We start from the raw sequence: 23098 nt of genomic DNA, 5'->3' as shown, positions 1-23098 counted from the left end.
TGCTCAAAAAGATAAAAATTTGAAAAGATTGATAAAGAGAAAAGAAAAAGTATACCACAAAAAGTAAGTATTTGTAAATACAAGAACTTTCATATTTTTCAATCGATATTATTTTCAAATAAAATTTTTGAAAAACTAAAATTTCTCATCACTCTTACGTTCCCTGCAATTTCAATAATAATTTGATTCAAAACCCTAAAAATATTGAAAATTCGTATATCTACACACAAATAATTACTGGAAATGAAATTTATGAATACCTCAAATGTAATGCTATTTGATTTGCATGGGCCTCCAAACTCTATAGGATAAATCAAAAATTTCTTTTGACCGGGTACACTTATCTTAACACTCTCAGCTTGTTGATTGCAAGCTGCTGCCCATGCTCCTTTAAAAGCCTGCATTTATGTTAATCAATTTAATCTATGTTTTGTATTCATATTCATATTTGTAAAGTTATGATTATTATCTTGTTTCGTGGAGTTGAAGAAACTACAATGCATGAATTTTGATAAAATTATAGTATGAAAGTAAAGTTTAAGGATATTACTTCAGTGTCGTCTGTCCTTTCGTCACCCAATGCACCAAACCTTGTAACATCAAATGTGGTTTCTTGTGAACTAGATAATTGCACTCCAAGAATAATTGTCCATAACAAAATTGGAATATATGACAAAATTTCCTGCAAAATAATAATTAATCAAAAGTAATACATGGATCAAAGAGGGCTTTATTTATTTTACATGACAATGAAATAATATTGTTTGTTATTTTCTACTAAACGAACCAAGATCCAAATATATGGATTATTTAATATGCTTACCATTTTTGGGTGTGTGAGTTAGAGTAGTGGATTGTTGAGAATTTGAGGATCCAAGACCATGTATATAGATAGATTGTGAGGATCCATTGAAGGTTAAGATATAATAAAGATTTTGTAACATTAATTAGATAGGTAAATTAAATGATTATGTAACATTAATAAGATGAAACAATTAATGGAACCATGATACGACGGTTTGCTTTGTCAATTGGTCCACGTGTATAATATTTGGATTTAATCAACATATATCAAATGGTGCATTTGTAATTTAATACTTCTCGTCTCCAGTTATTTGAGTAGTATTAGTATTTGTTCTCAGATTTTATACTTTCTTCTTTATTTTATTTTGATTTAGACTAATTAACTTTCTATCTCATACTTACAAGAAACGTCTCCAATAAAACGTCTCCAATAATATGGAACCGAAAAGTAGGATTTATTCAAGCGTGGACATTTTTTACATTAATTAGATATGAAAGTTAAATGATATTGTACAAAACTATTAATGCACAAGTTGTAACCATATGGCGGTTTGATTTGTTGATATGCTAACATTTAAGGATTCTATCAACATATACCAATTGATACTTTTGCAATTTATTACTAGTATTATTTTCTTTTGTGAAAAGTAGACATATTTTATTACTATAATTAGTTTATCAAAGTTCATGTTTATTTATTTATATAAGTCTCTCCGTCTAATCTAGCTTGATTAATATTGCATCAAATTTTATTATTTACAACTACTACTACTACTCTATTTTTTGAGGACAAATGAAATAATGTTACTTATAGCGTTTAGATTTGTTTCATCATTTATTGCCACTCCAATTTGAAAACCAAGCACTCTGTGACGCACCATGTGATTGGCCCACGAAACCATGCTAAAGCATGTACGTGTGATCATCTTTTTGTAACCCGAATGGACACGGTAGAGTAAGCTCAATGCTTTCTTCCAATTCGTCATTTAATCAAGTTTGTCGTGATTAAATAAAATTTAAGTTTTGTATATATAAAGTTTGTAGCTTTTATTTTACCACCACAAAATACACCAACCAAAGTAACAAAAATGCCACATAGCCGATTTATTACTATACTAGATTGCACTATCTATATAAGTAGTACATTTAAATTTAATGCCACGTATATATATTGAAACTAAATTATGGTTGTAGGCAATCAAGAGGTGGGCTTGCAACATTACTAGCAAATCCACGAACATTCATGCAAGCCGAACGGGCTTGGCCCCCATCGATTGGTTTTATGTCCACTCCGTTCACTATAATGTTTGTGCACGGAACGGCGGTGCTGCAACGGAAGGCGATCATCTCCCTCTTCGTCGTCGACGTCCCCGTGAGTCCAGTAAATCTGATATCGCTCACTTGAACGGCCGATGTCTGATTAATCAATCAACAATGTAAAAATACTGAAATCGAACTGAAACGAGCTTTAAGATAAATTGCTTACGCTTTCAAGACATATTTTCTTGTTAGGGCAGTAGAATTGGTCGATGAATGCAACAGGATTTTTAACCATTGTGAAGAATATATTTGTGAAGTTGATATTCCTTGCAAATCCAGAGCCTCCCTATATTAGGACACCACAAATAATTGAACACATCAATGACTATATTATTATACTGCATAGGAAACATATGTAAGCTTAGCAATGCAATGACTTTGTGATAGTTTTAGCTTAGTAAATCATTAATATATTAATCATCAAAGGCTTACCCAAATCCAACCTAAAATCAGCGTGTCCTTGGTCAAGTCGATCGACTAGGGCACAAACATGATAATGCTTGACATTAGTACCCACTCGTGTCAATCCGATAAGGACACGAACACGATAATATTTGATAATATTTTGAGTGTGTGTTCATGTCATATTTTCGTGTTTAGGCTTGTGAAGCTTAATAAATCCTATTTATAGAGCTTGAATAATGTACTAACAATTTTTCGACTAAAGTAAATCACAAACTTATACTCCTACTATCATCAAAATTAATCCATGACTTTTCTCATTAATTAATGTTCAATTTTACCTGCCATGTCTTGATCCTGATTCCATCATCAGCTCCAGTAATATTGCAATTACTTATGTCAATTGCTTCAACTTCATCACGTCTTCCAAACTCCCCAAGACTTCCAATGCTGCGAAATAATATGATCCATTATTATAATTAAATGTTGAAATTTACACCATTAAATGGTCTGAGCTTATATTCTTCATCAAGAAAAAATAGTTTTTGTTCTAGTATATATTATTGTTAAATTTTATTAATTTCAATAGTAATCTTGTTTAGAATATTTAAAAATGTGCAATTATAGTATATATATTATCAACGTAGTAAAAGTTAAAAAGGGAGAAATGTTTATTAACCTTATACCATGCCCAGGACCACATATTATATCAGATATAATAACTTTTGAAGTACCTCCTTTAATCGCAATACAATCATCACCTAATTTTATGTTTAATTAGATACATACGGAAAAAAAAAAGAAATATAATATAATATGGAGTACCAATTAAAAATGAAAATAGTTGAATTTTACCAGTCTGCATTGTACAATTACGAATATTAATATTTGTGGAAGATAATAAATCAATCCCATCTGTGTTGGGACTATTTGAAGGGGCAATTATGCGAAGCTTAGAAATCTGTGCATTATCACTCCTAACTATTGCTAGATGGAATTTTGGGCTGTTTATATGCGTCAAGCCCGAGATTCGGAGATTATTGCATAGACTAAATACCATTGCCTGAAAATATTTCGTTAGTGGTTAAATCACAATTTTGAAGGCATATTATGATTTAATTAAGTCGGCCAAAAATTAAATGCAACTTGATATATATAGATATATGACTTACATTTGGTCGATCGTCTACCTGAAAAGAAATGCATGAAAAATGTGTTAAAATAATGGTCATGAGCATTTAAGAGTTAAGACAATAAAGATCCAAGAAATGGAATTTGTGGGTTAGAGTTTGTGTCGTTTGTTATGTGTGCTTCACTTGGATTTTAAGTGAAAGCTAGAATTGACGAGCAAATTACATAGAGCGGTGACAACAAATAGAACATCAAAATTGAATTGACACGGATATGTTTTGATTTATCATTTAGAGCATTGTTTTATTATTGATAACTGAAAATGAAAAGGGAAAACGGATAGATGAGAAATTACCATGCGCCACCATGTAGATCCTTGTCCATCGATTTGCCCTAATCCATATCCCACTACAGAAAGACCATTGACTCCTCGAAATTTCAACCATGTATTTTTGTTTTTATTTTTATCTCCCCATGCTAGTCTTGGTTGAGCAACAATGAATCCTAATATCTGTCACAAACAACACACACATGCTCAAAATGATAAAAATTTAAAAAGATTGGTAAAGAGGATAGAAAAAGTAAGTATTTGTAAATAAAAGAACTTTCATATTTTTCAATTGATATTATTTTAAAATAAAAATCCAGAACAAATGTGAAAAACTAAAATTTCACATCAGTCTACGTCCACTTCAGTTTCAATAATAATAATTCGATTCAAAGCCCTAAAAATATTGAAAATTCACACAAATAGGAATACCTCAAATGTAAGTTTATTGGATTTGCATGGGCCTCCAAACTCTATAGGATAAACCAAATATTTCTTTCGAGTGGGTACACGTAGCTTCACACTCTCAGCTTGTTGATTGCAAGCTGCTGCCCATGCTCCTTCAAAAGCCTGTGTTTATGTTAATCAATTTAAGATATGTTTAGTGGAGTTGAAGAAACTACAATGCATGAATTTTGATAAAATTATAGTATGAAAGTAAAGTTTAATTAAGATTATTACTTTAGTGTCATCTGTCCTTCCGTCACCCACTGCACCAAATGTTGTAACATCAAATTTGATTTCTTGTGCACTACATAATTGCACTCCAAGAATAATTGTCCACAACAAAATTGGAATATATAACAAAATTTCCTACAAAATAATATTTTATCAAAAGTAATACATGGATCAAAGAGGGCTTTATTTAATTTACATGATAATGAAATAATATTGTTTGTTATTATCTACTAAACGAACCAAGATCCAAATATATGGATTATTTAATATGCTTACCATTTTTGGGTGTGTGAGTTGGAGCAGTGGTTGTTGAGAATTTGAGGATCCAAGACCATATATATAGATTGTGAGGATCAATTGAAGGTTAAGATATAATAAAGATATTGTAACATTAATTAGATAGGTAAATTAAATGATTATGTAACATTAATTAGATGAAACAATTCATGGAACCCTGATACGACGGTTTGCTTTGTTAATTGGTCCATGTGTATAATATTTGGATTTAATCAACATATATCAAATGATGCATTTGTAATTTAATACTTCTCGTCTCAAAGTTACTTGAGTAGTATCGATATTTGTTCTCATATTTTATTCTCTTTTCTTGATTTATTTTGATTTAGACTAATCAATTTTCTTAAATATCGTACTTACAACAAACGTTTCTGATAATATGGAACCGAAAAGTAGGATTTATTCAAGCGTAGACATTTTTGACATTAATTAGATATGAAGGTTATATGATAATGTACAAAACTATTAATGCACAAGTCGTAACCATAGGGCGGTTTGATTTGTTGATATGCTAACATTTAAGGAATCAATCAACATATACCAAGTGATACTTTTGAAATTTATTACTAGTATTATTTTCTTTTGTAAAAAATAAACATTTTATTATTATAATTTGGTTACCAAAATGAATGTTTATTTGTTTAAATAAGTCTCTTCGTCTAATCTAGCTTGATTAATATTGCATCAAACTTTATTATTTACTACTACTACTCCATTTTTCAAGGACAAATGCAATAATGTTACTTATAGCGTTTAGATCTGTTTATTCATCTCTTTGTAGCTCAATGCTTTCTTCCAATTTGTTGGTCATTTAATCAAGTTTGTTGTGATTAAATAAAATTTAAGTATTGTATATTTGGTATATATAAAGTTTGTAGCTTTTATTTTACCACCACAAAATACACCAACCAAAGAAACAAAAATGCCACATAGCCCATTTATTACTCTACTAGATTGCACTATCAAGTTTACATTCAATGGCACATATGTATTGAAAGCAAATTCGTGGTTGTAGGCAATCAATAGGTGGACTTGCAACATTACTAGCAATTCCGTGAGCATTCAAGCAAACCGATGAGGCTTGGTCCCCATCGCTTGGTTCTATGTCCACTCCGTCCACTATAATGTTTGTGCACGCAACGGCGGCGCTTCAACGGAAGCTGGCCATCTCCCTATTCGTCATTGAAGTCCCCGAGAGTCCGGTAAATCTGATATCGGTCACTTGAACGGCCAATTCCTGATTAATCAATCAACCACGTGAGAATGTGGAAATCGACTCAAATGAGCTTTTTTTTAAAGATATATTGCTTACACTTTTAGGACATATTTTGCGAACGCAGTAGTCAATAGATATATTCGTGAAGTAGATATTCCTTGCAAATCCAAAGCCTCCCTATATTATGATACCATAAATAATATAGACATCACAATGTCTAGCTTATTATACGTACGTACGAAACATATGTAAGCTTAGACATGCAATATGACTTTGTGAAGTTGATAAATTGTGTGGATTAGGTTGTTATTAGATCGATCCATTAACAATCCAACTTGTTAAGGCCAAACCCAAACATGATTTGCTAAGAAAACCCTTATACTGGACACGAACTCGGTCTGCTACATTCAAATTCAAACACGCCTCAGATACGACATAAACTTGTTACCGACACGTTAATTGTAACATCCCGGACCTGAAATATGCATCTTTTATATATTGTAGTATTATAGATATATTAAATTGATATTATAAAAGGTAAAATTTAGTATATTGTCATAAATATTAAGTATTTAATTTGTGCATGTGTAATAAGTGTGCAAGGAAATATTTTTGGTGTATGAAAAATATATAGTATAATGGTAGGATCCTAAATGAAGAGTATATAAATAAAGGAAAGTGAGTATAGTTTGAGTATAAATATTGTTGCATGCACGTGTTCACTATTTCATAGTGACACCAATATTATGTGACAAATGTCAATTAGGAAAACAAAGTAACATGCATATGTGCCATATATTCAAATAATTTAATAATGTATAGTAAGGAATAGCTATACTTTAATATTGATACTTAGCCACTTCAATTTGATAGGGAGTACATATTTACGTAGAGTCAGTGGGGAAAGGATGAGAGAATAGAAGAGTTAGGAATAAAATTGAGGGATGAAAAAAGAATAAAAAATAGTTTATGTTCCCTCCGACTATACAGAGTGGCAGAGAAGAAGGAAATTTTGGGTGATTGATTACTCGTTGTCATCAGTTTGTCATTTGTGTATAAATAACACTTTTAATTTTACATATTTTATGTGATTAATTATTCGGAGTGAATATTTGAATCATATGATGTGAGCTTAAAATGGTTATGTGTTACCCCCTCCGTCCTGCTTAAGATGACACGTTTTCCTTTTTAGTTTGTCACAACTAAGATGACACATTTCTTTTTTTGGAAACCTTCTCTCTCCAATTAATACACCCAACCACTTTTTCTCACTCCTATTAAAATATTCATCTTTCTTTCTCTCTCTATTTTAATACTTATATCCACCTTTTCTCTCTCCAAGTAAACACTTTAACCAATAACTCCTAAAATCCTGTGCCGGCTAAGGAATGCGTCATCTTAGCCGGGACGGAGGGAGTATTTGATATTGATGGTGGAATATTGAATATGTGAGTGGTGCTATGGATATATTTTTTTTTAGCATTAGAATTATTTGCATCATTGGATTAAAGAGGATATGTGTCAGTATTGTCCTGGGTTCTACGGGTCATATTCAATGATAAAGGACCTACGGGTCAAAGAAAATGTGCAAAGAGGGGCCTTCGTGGAAAGGTCAAAATGCAAAGAGGGCTTCGTGGAAAGGTCAAATAATTAAAAGGGACCTTCGGGTCGCATACAATGGAAATTTCGGGCAGATAACAAGCTTGAATTGTCACAAAATAATAAAAAGAACGGAGAGGCATATGCATATGAATATTAAAGTGTTTATGACATTTTATTACTTTTGGTGATATATGTTGGTGAAAGAACATGTTTGATATTTGTGTGTGAAACTAAAGGGAAGGTTTATACGTACTGAGTTGTGGCTCATATAAACCATTAATATTTTTCAGGAATAAGATATCAGTAAATCTTTTGGGTTGACGTGGGTCATAGGAACTCCATACGTTATCAGGGTCGGCGGCTGATGCGTTTTGGCAACCTTCTCCTACTCATCATTTTTGCATGACATTAAATGTGTAGTATATAGAGTGGTGAGGGTCCCACTACAGTTTAGAATGTTTTGAAATATGTACTTGATATATATTGATTTTTGAAATTTTATAATGTGTTTTTTATTTATTTGAAGTATGGTTATTTATTTTAAATTTTGAATTTATTTACTATAAGTAGCTATGTCAGATAGGGTTGGGTGTGACATTAATAACATGATAACAACAAGAACTTAGCGCGACATGATAACGACACTAATAAACTAAGACAACATATGAAAAGTGAGAATATAATAGCTCCATTATTAAGCTACAAATTTTTTTTTAAAAAAACAAAGAATTAAAATAAATAAAATAATAAAATAATAATATTAATTATTAAAGGGTTACCTGAGCCCGATCCAAACCCAACCTGAAAACATCGTGTCCTTGTCGGGTTGTCCTGGCGAGGACACAGACATGATAATACTTTGACACTAATCCATTAATTTCGCGTGAGCCCTAACACATCTTATTTATATAGAGCTTGAATGATGTAGTAATAATTTTTTTGACTGAAACTGAATCACAAACTTATATCATCAAAATTAATCTATGTATTTTCTTGTTAATTAATGTTCAATTTTAATTACCTGTCATGTCTTGATCCTGATCCCCGCCTCAGTTCCAGTAATATTACAATTACTTATATTTATTGTTCCAACTTCATCATGGTTTTCATTCTCCCCTAGACTTCCAATGCTGCGAAATAATAGGATCCATTATTATAATTAAATGTTAAAATTTACCCTATTAAATGTTCGAGCCTGTATTTTTCATCAAGAAAAATTAAATGTTAACCCAGTATTATTGTTAAAATTTATTAATTTCAATAGTAATCTTGTTTGGAATTTTAAAAAATATTCCATTATAGTTATTATGATTTGAACGAAGATTCAATAAAATTATCAACGTAGTATAAGTTAAAATAGGAGTAACTTTTACTAACCTTATACCGTGTCCAGGGCCACATACTATTTCAGATATATTAACATTCGAAGTGCCTCCTTTAATCGCAATACAATCATCACCTAATTTTATGTTTGGATATACATTAGAAGAAAAAAAATCTAACTTATACTCCAATCATAAAGAATTTACCTAAAAATAGTTGAAATCTACCAGTTTCGATTGTACAATTGTGAATATTAATATTATTGGAAAATAATTCCCATTTGTGTTGAGACTATTTGAAGGGTCAATCATGTGAAGTTGTGAACCTTAGAAATCTCTGCATTACTACTATTAGCTATTGCTAGATTGAATCTTGGACTGTTTATATGCGTCAATCCCATGATTTGGACATTATTGCATAGAACAAATAACATTGCCCGAAAATATTTCATTAGTGGTTAAATCACAATTTTGATGGCATATTATGATTTAATATTGTTTGCCCAAAATAAAATGCAACTTGATATATAAATGTAGGGCTTACATTTGGTCGAGGGTTGTCTACTTGAAAAAAATGCAAGAAAAATGTGTTAAAAGAATGGTCATGAGCATTTAAGACAATAAAGATACAATACGGAATTTGTGGGTTAGAGTTTGTGTCATTTGTCATGCGTGCTTCACTTGGATTTCAATTGAAAGCTAGAAACTGATTAGCAAATTACACCAAGAGTAGTGACAATACAAATAGTAGTAGAACAAATACAACATCAAAATTGAACTAAAAGAACGATACGTACAAAACTTAACAAGCAAAAAAAATCTAACATACAACATCACAACACAATAATGTCAGACACACAAATGTATCGATCTTGCAACATATAACAAACTCAGCCAACAACGGTATTGCCGCTTTTCGCTAGCAACGGATGTCGGACGAAGAGCGGAGCTTCTGCAACGTGCGGTCGGCAGCAACTCCAAATGCCGAAATAATTTAGTGAAGTTATTTTCGGCCCTCATGGACCAGCATGGGGTGTATTGACGCCCGACCCCACCTAAATCCGTCCTTGGTTTCAGAAAGGACAAGGATATGTGTTGATTTATAACTTAGAGCATTTTTGCATTATTGGTAACATAAGCAATGAGATGAATGAGAACTTACCATGGTTATGTCCCACCATGTATCTCCATGACCATCAAGTGTCCCTAATTCAGTTCCCACTACAACAAGACCATCGACTCCTTGAAACTTCAACCATGCTTGTTTATTTTTATATTGATCTACCCATGCTAGTTTTGGCTGAGCAACAATGGTTCCTAATATCTGTCACCACCAGGCAACACACACATGCTCAAATTATAGAAATTTAAAATGATTGTGTGAAGATAAAAAAAAATTGTGCATAATGAAAGGAAACTAAAGAGAAAGAGAAAAATTTACCATAAAAAGTAAATACTGGTAAATACAAGAACTTTCAGTATTTTTTAATTTGTTTTATTTTAACAATAATTCAGTTCAATAGTACATAAAATTGTAAATACATTATAAATACCTCAAATGTAATGCTACCGGATTTACATGGGCCTCCAAACTCAATAGGAAATATCAAAAAAATCTTTTCTTCGGGTACACTTATTTTAACCTCTCAGCTTCTTGATTGCAAGCTGTTTCCCATGTTACTTGAAAAGCCTGCATTTAATTTAATCGATGTTTCGTATTCGTATTTGTAAAATTACGATTAATATGCTTGTTTAGTGGAGTTGAAGAAACAACTATTGCAAGAATTTTAATAAAATTTGTAAAAGTAAAGTTTAATGATATTACGTTAGTATCATCTGTTATATTGTCCCCCACTGCCCCAAACGTTGTAACATCAAATGTGGTTTCTTGGGCACTAGATAATTGCAACTCCCCCCACCACGACCCCGCCGCGGCGTCATATTGTGATCACTCTTAGTACTAAATAAAGCAAGAACCAAATATATAGATTATTTGACATGCTTACCATTTTTTGGTGCGTGAGTTTGAGTAGTGGATCATTAATAATTTGAGGACCGTATATATAGATTGTGAGGATCTATTGATGGTTAAGATATAAAGATAGGGGTGCGTTAAAATGACAACACTCTTAAAATGACACTGTGACACCACGCTAGATTGCAATATTATATATGCTAGACTGCAATAGTATAAACGCTAGACAACAATCTACAACAATCTATAGATTGCAGTCTAGCGTATTGGATATTGCAGGTCGCGTCACCTTGCAATCTAGAGTATTGGATATTGCAGTCTAGAGTATTGGATGTTGCGGTCCGCGTAAATTTATCCTTGCGAATTTTTTATGATTGCCACATGGCAGCTGATTATTCGTTCACGTGTACAAATAATTGGCTAGGAATAGTGATATGGTGTTATTTTAAGATGAGTTGTCATTTTAACACGTCCATATAAAGATATTGTATATCTAATAGATTGGCAAATTAAATTATGCTGCAACATAATTAGACATGAAAGTTTTTATGTTACTTTGTGTACAAAACAATTAATTGAATTATACAACGGGTTGTTTTGTAGATTCATCCATGTGTATAATTTGTGGATTTAATCAACATGCATCAAATGATGCATTTCTAATCTAATATACTTACTACTTTTTTTTCTAAGTTATTTGAGTCTTATTATATTTTGAATTATCCTAAATTATTTGAGTAATTTCTCTTTATAGTAAAAAAACAATACAGCTACTCTCATTTTCTTTATTATTTTTCTATTTTACTTTCTTATTTTCCTTATTGTATTTTATTCTCTCTTATTTAATTTTATTTATTATCGAATATAATTTTCTTAAATTTGTATTTAAAGAAATGACTCAAATAACATTTAAAAGACACCATAGTATTTACCTTTGTGGAATTAGTTAGATATGAAACTTAAATGATAGTAGTAGTATTTACAAGACTATTTAATGGACAAGTTAAAACCAATGGACTGTTTGACTTTTTGGATTTGGAACATACGACTTTGCAATTTATCTATGTTTTCCTAAAAAAAGTCATTTTTTTTTTAAATTTGATATATTTATCGTCATTAATTTTATTTATTTATAATAAGCTTCTTTTACTAATTTATATTATTTACTATTAAAGCTATTATTTGTAAATATAGTTAGCAGTGTTTTGTGATTAGTGTTTAAATTTGTGTCTCTAGTCATGAACCACAGACTTTCTAATTTATCTTTATTGTTTATTTATTTATTTTGATGAATTCGGTATTGTTACACAATACGATCAATAGACTTTTTTTTTATTGGCCACTGGTGTACTGAACCTGCTTTCGACAGAATTCAACTAATCATGTTCGACCGGATTTGTGAATTAAGGCCGAAAGTCTCCTAGCAAGTGATGTGGGAAATGCTATGTGGCCACATTATGGCCAGCCATAAACTGGTTTAATAGATAAAAAAACCGGTTAGTTTATAAGTTCCGGTTCAACTCAAATGATTCTTACTCTTATGCCCCTGTAGTATTTAGCTGGATAAATTGCACTTTAAATTTATATTCCTATTTTTATCCCGCCAGCTTGCTCACAAAAGGGGCGCTTCTTTTTTTTTTTCATTTTCAAATTCCCACGCCCTTCCCATTGTATTTCTTCCCTCTGTTTCTTTTTTTCATTTTCAAATTCTCTCTCATCCCTTAGCTTCTATCCCCATCCCACATATTCCTTCCCTCTCAAATCTCCCTTTACTTTTTCTATTTTCTGTAAAAATAAAATTTCCAAATTTAATATAGGAGCAAATATCAATTGAAATGAGTGTATCAAATTAATCTAATATTTGATTAAGTTATTAAATCTAAAATTTTATTCAGTTAATCTTAACATTCATTGATACAACGGGGTATAAGATAACTTGAATCTATGATGAAACCAAATGTTCATATGAATTTAATGTTTAACTTATTCAGTTACATAACTTAAATCTAATAGTAATGCTAAACATAATTGTTTGATTTAATAAATTATTCAACTAAATATAATATTTAATTAAATAATTCAACTGAATGGAAGATTAAAGTGTCTTTAATTGTTAAATTATTCTAATAGTCAATTTAATTGTTCGATTGAATCTAAATTCAATTAATTACTGAATTTTTCTCGTCCAAGAATTGAATCTAATATTCGTATGGGTTTTTAAATTGAGTATATAAAACAAAGTTTAGACAAGCCTAAAACCAATTAAAGAAGGATTTGATCAATTATATAGTAATATAATACTAATTATGAACTATATTCTTTCACGGGGTTTATTCATAATGAAAATGTAGACAACAAATAGAATATAAAAAATATTATAAGAAAATAAATAGATCAATTAATAAAATATTTTTTCCAAACTATTTAATCAGTCAAAACATTATATTGATATTAGTTGTGGGTTAGATAGCATTTAAGGTGTGATTATCATTTATAGAATAGATAGATTAACTATTTAATTATTCTTATCCAACAATTTAATTTACAAAAACTTATAATGAAATTTAAAGTTTGATTACATTATAATTAAAGGTGGTTCAATTTTAATATCTCAATATAGATAGATTAATTATTGAAATTTTCTTGTCCAAGAATTTAATCTAATATTTGATTGGGTTGTTGAATTGCGTACTCCCTCTGTCCTAAGGAAGATGATCCATTTTCTGGATGACGCAGGATTTAATGCCGTTTTATTTTGTGGAGTATGTTATGTGGAGAAAATAAAATAGAGACAAAATTATTTTTATTTTTAGTAATGAGTCATTTTGGGCATAGCAAACCAAAAAGAAAATTTATTATCTTCGGTGGAACGAAAGGATTATAAGATAAAATAAAAGTTTAGACAAACCTAAAATCAATTAAACATGTGCATAGAGAAGGTAATTTTGCTGCAGACTTTCTCTCCCAATATGCATATAGCTTTGATAAAGGAGTTCATGTTCTTGATGGCCCTCCACCGGGTATGAATGTTTGGCTACTTCATGATAGATTAGGTGTTTCTTATTTGCGATAGTTTCTTGAGTTTTCTGGGTTGTGCCCAGCTTTCTTTACCAAAAAAAAAAAAAAGAAAATTTGAATGTTGTTAATTTTTTATATTAGAAAATAAATAGATCAATTATGAAATTATTCTCGCCGAACATGTTGATAATATAACATTTTTGAATGTGATTAAGTTAATATTTTTACAAAACATATAGATTAACCATTGAATTATTCTTATCCATCTATTTAACTTAGTAAAAGTTTATAATGAGATTAAAATTTGATTAAATTAGTAATTTAAAGGTGGTTCAATTCAAATATCACAAAATAGATAGATTAATTATTGAATTTTTCTTATCTAAGAATTGAATCAATTCACTTGTTCAATTTAATCTAAAATTATTTAAGAAATTTAAATATTCAATTTTATCTAAAATTATTTAAGAAGTTTAAATATTCAATTTAATCTAATATTACTAATAATAAAAACTCTAAACTTTATTCATAATTTTCAATCGAATCAAATAGTATCAATTAGAAACTCAAATTCTTAATCGAGACAAAGTTCATCAATCCAATCTTTCAAGATTGATTTCACATTCAATTGTTAATACCAATTCCTTCTATAGGTAAATTTACAATAAAATAATATTAATTCACATATCAAATATTTGGAGTATTATGCTATAGCAAACAAAATAAAATAAAATAAAATAAAATAATTACAATTAAGAATATTATATTTTATTCTAAGACTACTCACTTCTAAACTAAAAATTTTATTTTTTTAATATTCTAATTTTGAGCTTATCATTCATTATTTATTCTATGAATACTCATTCCGAATTAAGAACATTATTTTTTGTATTCTATTTATTGTTTACATTTTCATTATGAACTATTCTTTTCGGGGTTTACGCATATTTTTTTTAATTCATCCATAATTTTTTTGTCAAACTGATTGTACCATAATTAAGGTTTATTAGGACGTGTAATGCCATGTACTGATGTACATGAGAGAATCACATTTCCATGGATTAAATTTCACTAAAGTGGTATACTATAATACGCCTTTATACTTATATTAATGTATGAGCAATCAATTAATTATGGCTGCTTAGATTCAAATTCCAAGAGGCTATTAAATACGTATCTTTAATTCAAAATTTGAAACATATAAATTCCCTCCATCAGCAAGAAACGAGATAATTAAGGGAATTAGAAAAAACAAAAATAAGATCAAGGATATATATGTAATTTTCATTTATCCACTAACTCTAACTAATATTTTATTCAATAACTAACACTTAAATTTACTAATTTATCCTTGTGTGGCTGGCCATAATGTGGCCATTTAGCATCACTCTTTATATTAGATTGAATTTCTTCGACACTAACCCTAACGTATTTATACGCAAAAGCGCCGAGAGAGAAACACCGTCGCCAAATGGCCTCATCGGAGAAGCGGTGCTTATACGAAGTCCTCGGCCTCAGCCGCGACTGCTCCGCCGATGAAATCCGCTCCGCGTACCGGCGCCTCGCCCTCCAGCGCCACCCGGACAAGCTCGTCAGGAGCGGCGTCTCCGAGGCCGACGCCACCGCCGCCTTCCAGGAGCTCGTCAACGCCTACGAGGTCCTCTCCGACGACCGCGAGCGCGCCTGGTACGATTCCCACCGCAACCAGATCCTATTCTCCTCCACCTCCTCTTCTGCTGGTGGCGCCAGCGGCGGCTCATCAGGTTTCGTCCCCGATTTGTTTTCCTTCTTCTCGAATTCGGTCTACTCCGGCTACTCCGACTCCGGGAGGGGGTTTTACAAAGTTTACAGAGATCTGTTTGAGAAGATCTACGCGAATGAGTTGAATTTCGCGAAGAAATTGGGGCTGCCTCTGCCAAGGGAAGCTCCGGTCATGGGCAATTTGGAGAGTCCTTATGTTCAGGTAACCGTTTTTTTTTCATTTCAGATTTGCAGATTTGATTTAATTAGAATTAATACTATGGAATTGATTGGATGTCATGATGAATTGAAAATTGATTAATGATGCAGGTCACGGCATTTTATAGTTACTGGTTAGGGTTTACAACGATACTGGAATTCTTCTGGGCAGATCAATATGATGCTATGGCTGGCCCAAACAGGAAGTCAAGGAGGTTAATGGAAGAGGAGAATAAGAAGCTGAGGAAGAAGGCGAGACGAGAGTATAACGAAACGGTTCGGGGATTGGCTGAGTTTGTGAAGAAGAGGGATAAGAGAGTGATTGATATGCAAATAAAGAGGAATGAGGAGATGGAGAAGAAGAGAGAGGAGGAGAAGCAGAGAAAGAAAGAGCTGGAGAGACAGAAGGCTGAGAAGGCTAGGAATTACGAGGAACCTGAGTGGGCTAAAGTAGAGGAGGTCGAGGAGGAGGATGAGAGTGAAGATGCCTTGGAGGAAAAGAAGAATGAATTCTACTGTGTAGCTTGTAGCAAGAAGTTCAGGAGTGATAAACAATGGAAGAATCACGAGCAGTCTAAAAAGCACAAAGAGAAGGTGGCACAGCTGCGGGAAGCATTCCTTGAAGAGGATATAGAATGTGAAGCAGAAGTAGATGCTGATGATGGAAGTGACATTGGTTACTTGTCAGCAGATGATGGAGTAAGTAAACTAGGGGAGCAATTTGAAGCAGGGATTGGTATTCAAGAAGATGATAGTGATGATGGACAGGATAAATCCGGTGAAGCAGTGGAGTTTGAGGATCCTAAAGATTTCAGTGGAAGGAATGGAGTGGCAGAAGGAACGGGGTCAGATGAAGAGGATGATGACGACAATGATGATGTTGATGAGGCGAGTGTATTTGAAGCTATGTTGTCGGGGCATAGGACTAGGAACAAAGCAAGAAATCAGCCTAGTGCTCCAGCTGCCAAAACTCAGATGGAGTCTGACGGCGATGAATTGGATTTCACAGACTATAATGACACGAAGGGTGAGGATCCTAAAGATTTCAGTGGAGGAAATGGAGTGGCTGAAGGGATGGAGCCAGATGAAGAGGATGATGAAGATAATGATGATGGTGATGAGGCGAGTGTCTTTGAAGCTGTGTTGCCGGGGCGTAGGAGTAGGAATAAAGCAAGAAATCAGCCTAGGGCTCCAGCTGCCAAAACTCAGACGGAGTCTGATGGTGATGAATTGGGTTTCATGGAGTATAATGACACAAAGGGCTCTCGAAGTAACAGGGGACGCAGGAGGCGGAGAGGGAGAAGACAAGAAGATGTAGAACCAGCAAAACCTAGCACTGCACAGAAGAAAGATAAGGCTGAGGAAGATGAAGAGTGTGATGGTGATGCTACGGAATCAATATCCGAACCTCTACCAGAATCTGAGACTACTAGAACAGAAGATGCTGTGAGAGAGAAGGTTCATAAGCATCAAGAGCAAGGTGCAAGCAAGAAATTGCCAGCAAAGAAAGAAAATGCTGCCAAGTCGAAAGCCTCATCCAAAGGAAGAAAACAGAAGGTAGTCTGTCTTAATTTGTATTGCTCTAGAATGTGTAAATAATCTGTTATGATAGATATGTAAAGAAATTAACATTTTTCATAACTGAGTTTCTTGATATTCAGGTTTCAACAAGAGGTGCTGACAACATGTGTGAGAAGTGTGGAGAAGAATTTGAATCCAAGTACTATCATCTTTCTGTTCAAAACCCTCCCATTTTGCTTCTCTAATTAGTACCTCTACTGATAATCCCAACCCTGCTACAGGAATAAACTTCACAAACATTTGGGAGAAACAGGTCATGCCTCACTAAAGCGGTAACGAGCGATCTATTGTCATCGAGCAGTAACAAATATGGGTGCTGAGTGTTACAAGAAAAGCCTATGAAAAGGTATTTACTTATTTCAACTTGTGCAATGCAAACTGGAGTTTTGAAGTTGTGAGCTTCAGTTTCTAAATTTTGCAGTTGTGAGAAAATTACATGAACTGGGAAACTTAGTAGTTGTAATTAGCTTAAGAAAGCCCAAGAATGTTGTAGTTCATAGGAAAAATATTTAATTACATCATTGATGCACCAAGCTTGGATTCTTGTCATAAAAACATAAGGTCACTTTGTCTGTATACTTAATGTTGTTTCTAATTCGTGTCATTTCATATCAGCATATATACCATACATGAATCTAAAAAAGCAACCAATTTTATTTATCCAGAGCTTACATAAACAGAAATAAGCAACGTGCTCATAGTGAGTGAGTGACTCATACACATAATTTCTTAGATATAAATGAAGAAAAATGAGTTTGATAATTCTAAGGCAAAAGGCACTTGACAGCTGGCTTAGTGTGAGTGGCCGTTCCATGAGCATTGAAACAAACTGCAGAAACTTTCTTGTTTGGAGTGGTTGATTTGATGTAAACTCGATCCAATCTTACGTTTTTGCATGCGTTTATTTGGCTGCATTTCAAACTAATCACATTTTCTGCAATTGAAGTTCCACTTATTGCACTGAATGTCACATCGCTTATTGCCACTCCTGATGTCTGCATAACATAATAAAAATGAAGCAATTTTAAATAATAATTATGTAATTTATATGAGGAATATTTTTAATCAATTATACGTACATCATTTTTGCAGTTCTGTTTAAGTGGGCAGTAAAATTGTTCGATTTCAATGGGATTATCCACAGCCTCAAACTTAATTCCTTGAAATGATATCTTTCTTGCATATCCTGTGCCTCCCTGCACACCAAGTAAATAAATTACTGAAACCATTGATTAATTAATTGTAAATGGATGTATATTAATTGTACCTGTACAGTCTTGATTCTGACTCCAGTGATGGTATTTTTTAGAGTACAATTTCGTACGCGTACGTTTTCAACAACATCGAATCCTCCACCTCCCAACGATCCAATGCTGCATATATACATTAAGTCATTTTTGTTCGGATATAAAAAATGAAAATGGATTATCTTCGCTGAGTGACCTGATACCGTGACCGGGCCCACATGTGATTCCACTGATATCAATATTGGAAGATCCCGCAGTTATAGCAATGCAGTCATCACCTACAATAATTGTATTTATCAAGAATTAAACTCATGCTACTAAGAGAATTAGGGGAAATTAATGAATTAATTAAGCACCTGTTGCAATGAAAGAATTTCTGACTTGTACTTTTGTCGAGCCGGAGATGTCGATTGCATCCGTATTAGGGCTATCCCCGGGAGCGATTATGACCAGATTAGAAACGACGACATCATGAGTTGACATAATCACCATATGGCTACCTGGTCCGTTAATTTTCGTAAATCCATCCAGTCTTAGCCCGTGGCATCTCCGGAATATCATCCCCTTAATTAATTAATTAACAAACAAAACACATTTCCAAATTAAATAAAATAATTATGAAACGTATAAAAGTAATTAAGATTAACTTACAGCTGGCCCCTTGCACAAAACACCCTGCAAACCAAACACATCCACCTAATTAACTTCCATTTCAATTAAGTGCATGCGAAAAGTTTGGTAAACATGATATGAATTCATTAATTCAGATTGCAAATACCGAATTCCAAGTTTGATAGTACATAATATGAATTTCACCGACTTGGCCCATGCACACCAGAATTTTTTTTTTCAAATATGGGTATAATAAAGTAGGAAAATTTTGAAATTTTATACAGAATGAAATGAATTACTCTGGCTGGATCATTGTAGCAAGGTCTAGAAGGCCACCAAGAAGCGCCTTTGCCATCAAACACGCCTTTGCCTTTGATAACGAGTCCGTTCACACTAGTGAATAAGATCCATCCTTCTACTTGTTTCCCACTCCATGCTGTTTTTACTGGTGCCACCATATTTCCTGACACCTGCATCCCAATAATATTAATTTGACAGAATTTCATAATTATTTAATCAATTTGTCTATATAAAAAATCAGAATTATTGATTGGAGCTAGATATTCATGAATCTCGAAAACCGGTCGTGGGGATGTTTTGTCGGATGTGTTGGCATTAGTTGTCATTGAAGCAAGAAAGCCTTGAAAAAGGACTTTAAAATGTTTTATTTTATACTCAAAGTAATATTCAGACAACATATATGTAGATGGTTGATCATGATTTCAGGAGTACAATACAATCAATAACATCACATGCAATTCAAGGAGTGACCAAACAAAGTAGGAACATTTAAGGTTGTGCGAGTGATACTTAAAATTTACTTATGATTCCCATATCGTCAGAAGAGCCTAATTTTCCTTTAGGTCGAACAGAAATTACATGTCCAACGTTATAAATTTACAATTTTACCCTCTTAAAAAAACCATTTTCCCACTCCTGGTCGTTTACTTCAAGCTGCAAAGCATATGTCCTACCTAATGGATATGTTCGAAAATTATGTTGTGGATCTGCCACTGACACTGATGTAAGTTCAATAATACATGCTCCATTGCACATGCATGTAGCATTTGCAAATAGTATGAAATTAGAAGAAGGTGATTTTTGTTAAAAGATGTGGATAATTGTTTTGATTTTATTTAAATTGAAAGACAAGAGAATATATAGTAATATATACCAGCATATAAATGCGAGAAGATTTGCATGGGCCTTTGAAGGTCAAAGGATCCAAAAGAAAGGTCTTCTTTGCTGGTGCATAAACTACAGGAGTAACACCCGATTTGGCCTGGCCTTGGCATGCTGCATTCCAAGCCTTCAAAAATGCCTGAAATTTTTAATTAAGTAACATTATAATATCATCAAATATTTTCATAACTGTGGCAATATTTATATGTGTGTGTGAATTACTTGAGAATCATCGGCTCTTCCATTTCCAACAGCTCCATAACTCAAAACGTTGAAAATGTTTGTTGCTCCAAATGCACAAGAAGCAATGCACGACAGTAGCATGAATAATAAGGTGACATGATGATAATCCTGCACAATAAATACTTTATTTAATTAGAGTGTACGTGTGTGTGTGTGAGAGAGAGAGAGAGAGAGAGAGAGCTCACCATATTTCCAAAAACAACCACTTTGTTTGGATACAAATTTTTGGTTATGACCGTTGATGCAAAAAACCCACAATTATAAAGAGAGGATTATGAGTGATTTCTTCAAGAGGTTGATTAGCTTGCCTTGGACATTACATCATTATTTAACTCTTTTCTTTCTTCCAAGAAAAAAAACAATCCTGTGTATATTTTCTTGTTTCTTGCAATCAAAGGAGGGAAAATCGACGGAAAATTCACGAAGTTTGGTCGAATTATGGTTTCGATTTGTCTTCTATTACTCTATGATTATTTTTTTGGTGAAATTGTATCTGATGTGATAGCTCAAAATTTTTACGTGGAAGTCACCGCTGACGAATTAAACATTAACTATGCTCAAAAATTTTACGTGGAAGTCACCGCTAACGAATTAAACATTAACTAATCTAAAGATAGCGACATTATTTGGTTTAAAAATATGAATAATATATTACATGTAGACTACTAGAATTTTTTACAACATGGAGTATAAGATAATTGCACAAATAATCCGAACTTTATAAAAAAAATTTAGCTAACGGAATAAATCAAACCAGACTTCATGGGTTATTTGGCCGTTTGCCGTTCAAAATATTGATCTTTTGATTTTTTAATGATGATGTTATTGCCATTTGATATCATGTACGGAATCATGCAGAAATATTTCCCATATAATTATATTATAAATGAACAAAAATGTCAATGTATGTAGCTAATTTCAAGATTAAGTTTATGCTTCAAAATAATGATCGGATCACATGCGAACACATGGCACGTCGAGAACAATACGTTGATTATGCTTCAAGTTTTTGAATGTTTTAGGTACCTCGAAATTCTAATGAAATTAATTTAATATTTTGTTACCCTCATATGTGTGAATTCAATTTTGTTATGTGAATTAAAGATGTCGTTTTGGATATTTCAAAACCATTGACCACATGTGGATGCTAATAATTGGAATATACAACGTATATATGCAATCCACTAATTACGCGACACGTACAAATTCTTCAAGAACACACAACTAAATCGTTTGAACCAAATAGTGTTACGTATGATCTAATTTCATTGCATGTGATACTTTGTAGTATTAATTACATCAATTTGGGGCTATTAATAATACTTAGCGATCTCGCGACTCTAAGATAATTCTTTTCAACTATTGATTTTATAGTTAATCATATACTAGTAATTTGGTATTCCTAACTCCCCAATTCACATTGTCTCTTAAAAATTTTTGGGGTTTACTGTTAATATGTTTTTATGTCCACATTTTCCTAAAAAATCCTTAATTTTGGAATTAAAATTGATTTATATGTCTCATTTATTGGAAAAAAAAACAAAAAATATTGGAATTTAGGGGACAATTATTCACAACACCATTAATATTAGTACAAAAAAATGACCTCAATTAAAGAATCCAATGAGCTGACATTTTTGGTCCATTGCCCAATTGCCGGATTAAGTCACAACGGGACTGACACATTTAATTTTTCACAAAATTAGGACTTTAATCACACAATTAATAATAATGTACGATTCGTAGAAAATAGACAGGTGCAACTTGCAATTCTATTAATCCTGAAGATCACTCTACTAATTAATTACTTCAAATAGTTGTTAGCGTGTAATTGCATTCGTTTGCATGTGCTATTTGCTTCTATTTTTATCATTTAAATTGCGTCAGTTTAGATTAAGACAAAAGAAAGAAGTTGTACTGTACATATTTTAAGACGTGTGCAGTGACGGTAAAATTATAGCAAAAGTATTGAAATTAATGGGAAAACCTTCACCATGCATTAACTAATTATTAGACTAACTTTTCATGTATTGTGAATATCTTAACATATATTCGCGAATAAGACTCTCATTTTTCAATTTTAGTTTATCCACGAATAGGAGTCTCAATTCATTATTACTATAAATAGTAAAATGGCTTCACATTCCACTAACTCATTCGACTCACATATCATTTGTATAT

General features: G+C 32.3%; 3 protein-coding genes across 3 annotated transcripts; 1 reads left to right on the top strand and 2 right to left on the bottom strand.

The window, feature by feature from the left end:
- Positions 1-1986: 1986 nt before the first annotated feature.
- On the bottom strand, positions 1987-10796 carry LOC125206467 (probable polygalacturonase At3g15720). The gene is made up of 10 exons (XM_048105718.1): positions 10782-10796; positions 10263-10424; positions 4418-4555; positions 4013-4168; positions 3699-3716; positions 3382-3589; positions 3206-3287; positions 2868-2976; positions 2291-2410; positions 1987-2220 (listed from the first exon to the last, which is right to left on the bottom strand). The coding sequence occupies exons 1-10, from the start codon at positions 10794-10796 to the stop codon at positions 1987-1989; spliced, it is 1242 nt and encodes a 413-aa protein (XP_047961675.1).
- Positions 10797-15536: 4740 nt separating this feature from the next.
- On the top strand, positions 15537-18228 carry LOC125205510 (DNAJ protein JJJ1 homolog). Its single transcript, XM_048104499.1, has 4 exons — positions 15537-16056; positions 16164-17609; positions 17714-17772; positions 17855-18228. The coding sequence occupies exons 1-4, from the start codon at positions 15565-15567 to the stop codon at positions 17907-17909; spliced, it is 2052 nt and encodes a 683-aa protein (XP_047960456.1). The 5' UTR covers positions 15537-15564; the 3' UTR covers positions 17910-18228.
- Positions 18229-18263: 35 nt separating this feature from the next.
- On the bottom strand, positions 18264-21144 carry LOC125205511 (probable polygalacturonase At3g15720). The gene is made up of 10 exons (XM_048104500.1): positions 21103-21144; positions 20897-21025; positions 20667-20813; positions 19792-19962; positions 19532-19555; positions 19237-19444; positions 19077-19158; positions 18901-19006; positions 18713-18829; positions 18264-18628 (listed from the first exon to the last, which is right to left on the bottom strand). Exons 1-10 carry the CDS (start codon positions 21103-21105, stop codon positions 18398-18400), a joined length of 1218 nt encoding a protein of 405 aa, XP_047960457.1. The 5' UTR covers positions 21106-21144; the 3' UTR covers positions 18264-18397.
- Positions 21145-23098: the final 1954 nt, after the last annotated feature.

Source organism: Salvia hispanica, chromosome 2 (assembly GCF_023119035.1).
Source record: "Salvia hispanica cultivar TCC Black 2014 chromosome 2, UniMelb_Shisp_WGS_1.0, whole genome shotgun sequence".
Classification (NCBI taxonomy): domain Eukaryota; kingdom Viridiplantae; phylum Streptophyta; class Magnoliopsida; order Lamiales; family Lamiaceae; genus Salvia; species Salvia hispanica.
The sequence above is the reverse complement of the archived record's forward strand: the minus strand, read 5'-3'. Positions and strand labels throughout refer to the sequence as shown.